The sequence below is a fragment of the Penaeus vannamei genome, chromosome 14 (assembly GCF_042767895.1).
Source record: "Penaeus vannamei isolate JL-2024 chromosome 14, ASM4276789v1, whole genome shotgun sequence".
NCBI lineage: Eukaryota > Metazoa > Arthropoda > Malacostraca > Decapoda > Penaeidae > Penaeus > Penaeus vannamei.
In genome coordinates this window covers 966,420-972,290 of record NC_091562.1, presented here as the reverse complement: position 1 = coordinate 972,290, position 5,871 = coordinate 966,420, and the positions used below count along the sequence as shown (strand labels likewise).

Here is a 5,871-nt window from a genome sequence, read left to right as displayed (position 1 = left end):
ATTGTATCATCAATTTAAAGGTGTCATGTATATATTTTTGACAGGGAAACTATCTTTACATAATAGATCAGTTTTTCATTGAATCGATAATGAGTTAAGCAATATATATACACACTCCTTGACTTTAAAACAACCATTTCCTGTTTCATTGATTCCATAGCAAATCATCCAGCAAAAACAGAATATGCAACCACTATGTGTGTTTATAGATGTCAAAGATATTTTTTTAAAATCCAAAATTTTACTTTCACACCATTCATGGTTTTGGAGATACTGCTATTTGAAATTAAAACTTAGCCAGCAAATTTGTCCAAAAAATGAGTGCGGCATGCACTATTCAGCATGCATTTCTATTAGATAATTTGAAAATTTTGAAAGATTTTTACCTAGAATATCACAGGAAACTATTTTAACACCTGTGGCATTCCGTAACCACGCTTGACAAGTCATCAGATACAGAGAGATCACCAAAACTTGATCAATTATGTTGTTTGACTTTGGTGTACATCTAATCAAATATCAGGGTGTCGCCAAATTGAAATGAAGGAATATCATGCACCACTTGAAAGACCATACTTGTTTCCTTATTTGATTTAAATTTCATCAGTTGAATATGTGATGGCACAAGGAACTACATGCATTTGAAAATTGAAATCTATTTTAATAGAAAATGAGCAATGAACCACACATGGTCTTTGATGAAAAGTGACTTCTATTACATAAATCATTAGTTCTTCTCTTACCACTGTAAACAGGACTTAACCCTTCAGAGATGGGTATGGCTATAGCTGTAATGACATAATGGCCTATGACATAAATATATGTTATGACTTCCAATGTGTGGGCCAACATCTTAGACCTAGCCACAAAGTCTAGACTGTTGCATAATATTATATCACAAAAAATTCAGACCCCATCATCATACAGTTAATACAGCTGATATTAATTCACAGACAAATTTCTATCAATATTGAGTAAAAAGGATATATGATACATTCTTATATATGTTAATTCTTAATCTCATCAAATACATTGCTGATTTTGTTTAAATCCATATTACTTACATTGCATACCCATATAGAGGTATTAATGGGAGGTTATATTTTGCAAATGATTTCATGAAAGGGCACTCAACATAGATCAGCTCTTGTAAGCCATGTTCCTAGATGGTATGTGTGGATGCATGAACCTAACTTTTGTATCTTAAGTTTTCATTGTCTATCTGTTTGACAACTTTTCATTTAGTTTTTCCTTTCAAAGCCTTGTATTTTTTGCCATAATCAGTTTTAGCTTAATGCATTAATTTAACATAACTCGCATTATTTTGCTTAATATTAAATATTTATTTATATAGAAAAAATATATACAAAATCTTGAAAGATGGCAAAAACAAAACAAAACAAAAATAATTTTTCCTTTCAAAGCCTTGTATTTTTTGCCATAATCAGTTTTAGCTTAATGCAATAATTTAAAATAACTCTTGTATTATTTTGCTTAATATTAAATATTTATATCGAAAAAAATATATATAAAATCTTGAAAGATGGCAAAAACAAAAAACAAAAATAGATCTCATACATTACTATATAAATGTTCCAAAACTGATCATTGGTGGTCATGTGTATATGGGACTTCATAGCTGGTTCTAGCATATCATGCCCATCAGCTAATTAACCTTACATTGCACCCAGTTATCTTTTAGCTCCCACATCTCGCAGCCAATCAGAATTGATCAGGACTCCTAGTGGTCTGCATTTCCAGACCACCACTGAAAAAGTTTCCAAAGTGAGACCAGATCAGGGGACTTTCCTAGGATTTGCTGGTATTCTATACATCTCCACTTTCCTAGTATCATTTTGATGGCCCATATGAATCAGATAAGCTAAGGAGACATAAAGCTCTCTGTAAAAAAGTGTCTGATGGGTCTCTGAATGAGCGCTAATCATTATTGTAAAAAGAGAGGAAAGCTAAAGACAGAACAACAAACGTAAGTCAAATATATTACAAAACTTTAATGCCCCTTCCATTATTTTTTTTTTTTCTTTCTTTTGTTTTGATAGTTCATAAAACATCAAAGATGTCATGACCAGGTTGAGCACAGTGGGCTTTGGAGTGACAGTGTTGGGTGGCCAAAATGCCAACATTTCTGACAATGACGGGGAAGGGGTCAATATGGATGGACATGGTAGGACAATCCACCAATATAAACTTCATGGGGGAGGTCAAGTCTATGTAAGCTAATCTTGGAAATATTGACATGGGACTTACACTGCACTGTTACTGCATCATAATCAACAAAGCAGGTAAGTAGGTCATTTTTACAGTCTGACGAGTTCTTGTCATCTATGTGACAATCAGTCAGGGGGATAGAAAAAGTTACAGTACAAGTTTTAAGAGAGAGTGAGGTTCGGCAGGAATGGGTTTGCCAGTAAGGTCAGTTAGGGTAGATAGTGCACAAGCTTGGGATTCTGATGTAACTGTGACTAGGCGTGAATGATCAGAGCAATTGTAAAAGGTAACTTTGCCTACTTATTTTTGGAGAAACTGTTGAGAGAGAAGGGTATTCTCAGAGTAGGGGGCTCTGGGGGGATTCACAAAGAATCGATCCCACTTGGCTGGGCCAACAACAGTACTCAAAAAATTTGCAGAGGTAGAGGCAGTACAAGGAAGAGGGTGGGAGGAAGATAGGTAGTTCTGTGGGGGGGGAGGGCAATAAGGATGAAGAGTAGTAATAAGGGAAGGAGGGGTAGCCATTGAAGAAGACTGTGCAGTAAGAGATGGAGAGGAAAATGTTGGGTGAGAGGATGAGGTGCATTCTGGAGATTGAATAATAACCTGGGTGGTTATCTCAGAATGGATAGAGTTGTCAGTGAACGTCAAGAGGGGGTATTAGTATCTGCGGTTGGAGCTGTGGTCAAAGGGGGGGAAGGGGTCGGAAAACCATCAAAATTGAATTCAGAGAGGCTAGTTGATGAAGGGGTAAGCCTTAATGCCCCTATTAAGGGTAAAGGATTTTCATTATTGGCCATGGTGGACCTGCATAAAATGGGAAAAAGAAATGATCTACCCCTCAGGGTCCCCATTAGGGGGAAGGGCTAGGCAATTAACCAAGGGAATACCATGCCCATGGTTCCCAGAGGCCACTCATGACTGACATAAAGACAACCTTTCATCCTTTCAATACAGCTCTCATATCTTAGGAAAGGGACAGAAGCGGATGAAGAAGATACAGAAGAGGAAAGGAGAAAAAAGATCAAGCAAAATTAGTTGAGGCAAGGGCCTACATTGGGCACCAGTCTCCATCTCCTAGGACCCCCTTGACAACAAAGAGCAAGATATTAGGAGTGGCTACTAAGAGAAACAATCTTATTTAGAATTCACCCCTAAATTTTGCAGGATTACAAGAAGGAAGAATGAGATTGCAGAAAAAGGTCAACAACGACAATGTGTTGTTTTGTCTTCAGTTCATCATCCTTTTGCAGCTTTACCAACTCTATCAGGAGTAGGGTGGGACATTCAGGTACATAGTGATGTCCATGAGTAGAACATGGTGTGCTAACCATCATTGGTAAGAGAAGTAATTAGTAAGGGACAAGGGAAGTTTGTTTGACAGATTTGATCTCCTGCTGCAAGTTGCAAAGCATAGTTCCATGACCCTATGGTGGGGTGAGAGGGTGCCTTAAGGTTAAGATTTTGTTGGCTGGACTGCAATGTTAATATCATACAAGGGGGCAGGCTAGATCCTTGGCTGGTGTACTCCTGTCCTAAGGATGGACCCTATAATATCCTGGACATATAGGTGAAGGCAGTACCATAAAATTATGTTGAGCAGTTTCATTGTCTGGCTGGTAATTTAGAATTGTGTGGGTACTCAAGCTCACCTTGGTATTCCCAAGCTCTTGCTAGTCATGAGTCTCAGTACCCAAGGACCACGTCAGTGCATACTAACCCTGTGCTGGCAGGAAAATGTATTGTTCACTGTCATATTATTTTGTGAAATGTCTCTCTATACAGATGGCTCTGCAAGTGCTCAGCCACCAAGGACCATGCCTTTAGTTTTTTTGAAAAATGTTTGAGTTGCTAATGTTATCTGTGTTGCTACTTTACTTATTTTCATAGATATTATAATTATTATAGTCTTATTAACATTACTACTAGCAATATAGTTAAAGGAAAAAATATTTTTTTAAATCAAGGAAACGGGTAAAGGAGTGAAATATTTAGTAATAGTAATTGCTTCATTGGTAACCTGTTTATGAGGATTGAATGTCATATTGAAGTTGAACTGGTTATTGTTGGTAGTGAAATAAAATGACAATCATCATTTTTTTTTTTTTCAAAATGATGGATCATTTATAATAGCTATCCCTCATATGTACTTTATCTGTTATAATTCATGAGTCACCAAACAATAAAGACCAACAAATATATTTGTCAATTTTCATTTCTTTTAGCTATTAAAAATACCTTTATAGGAAGAGAAAAGAAAGACACAGTTCAATTGAAACCCATACTGTATTTCATAAAACACTAAACCTCAAAAGTTGATTTACTAATCAGCTTAAAAGTTTAAAGAAAACATTGATTTTTTAAAGGAGAAACATAATTTACAAACTATATAGTTGCCAAACAAATACTATATAGTATATATCAATATCAAACTGGAAAATGCAGGAAAACCTTAGAAAATACAATACAAAAAACACTGATAAACTAAGTACTCAAAAAATTGTAAGATCACTTCTTCTCATAAATGAAATATCTATAAATATAAATACATATCTGTAAACTATTTTAGTTTTTTTTTTATTAAACTTTTTTTTTTCTAATTTAGCATGCAATCATAACAAATATGTGAACTATTTCTTATGTAAAGCTACACACTACTACATACTGTATGAATTTTGATGATATATATTGCACATCATAGAAACTTTTTCTGTCTGTCCAGTACAATATTTGCTCTTTTTTATTAGTAATACTGGATTCATGTATGAACTGCTTATTGCTTTTTTACTTGTTCAGCAGACCAGAATAACCACAATGTTATCTTACTAACCAGTGATACTCCTAATATGTCTAGCTTTGGGTTATTACATTTAAATGCGTTAAAACTGGAACTCATTCACTTCAGTGGCATGATTGATGAATATTTCCACAAAGGCACATGGAAAGGATTTTACATCCTTTGTTTTGGAATGTATGAAAAAAGAGTATTAATTTAATGATGTCATGTAAATATCAGTATGAAAATATTAGAGGTGATCCCTCAGATCTTGATATTAGAGAGCAAATACAAATAGAAGCCAAACATCAGACTAGTGAAGACTAAAACAAAAAAGCTATCGGCTCATATTTCCTGCACTTTAAGATGGAGCATCCCCTTCCTTTGTATGAACTTCTGGTTGGACTAAGAGGTTGCTAACACCTTCACTCACATCCTTTGTTAGTTCCTCTGCTTCCTTTTCTTCTCCATCTGTGGTCTTCACCTCAGCTTCTGCTACCTCTGGTGCTGCCTCCTTTTCAGTTTTTCGAAAGTCTGAGATGATCCGTTTTACACCAACCATCCAAGAAGAGCAAACGCTGGTGAAGTCAACAATAAGTCCTTGGTGGATATCCCAAGCCTCATCGTAATTGCTCTCTCTCATGGCTGGTAAAGACAATGATTACAGTCTCTGATTATGGTATTCTATAATCAAAATATTGAAGATAATGATCCACACTTAATCTATGTGTATTGAAAACAATGAGGTACATATCTAAATTAAAGTATATTCATATATACTACATGTTTCAGTCCAAGATTCTAAAACTTTTTCCTAGGTTTAAAATTGGATATACAATGGATATTTAAATCATTCACTATATGTT

The 5,871-nt window shown here is 35.2% G+C and overlaps 1 protein-coding gene across 1 annotated transcript in view; it reads right to left on the bottom strand.

The window, feature by feature from the left end:
- Positions 1 to 4,496: 4,496 nt before the first annotated feature.
- The window catches only part of LOC113805314 (steroid receptor RNA activator 1), a 13,075-nt gene continuing 11,700 nt past the window's right edge, over positions 4,497 to 5,871 (bottom strand). The window contains exon 5 of the mRNA XM_027356311.2: positions 4,497 to 5,650. Coding sequence (XP_027212112.1) covers positions 5,367 to 5,650 — 284 coding nt within the window. The 3' untranslated portion in view covers positions 4,497 to 5,366. The remainder of the gene's footprint in view (positions 5,651 to 5,871) is intronic.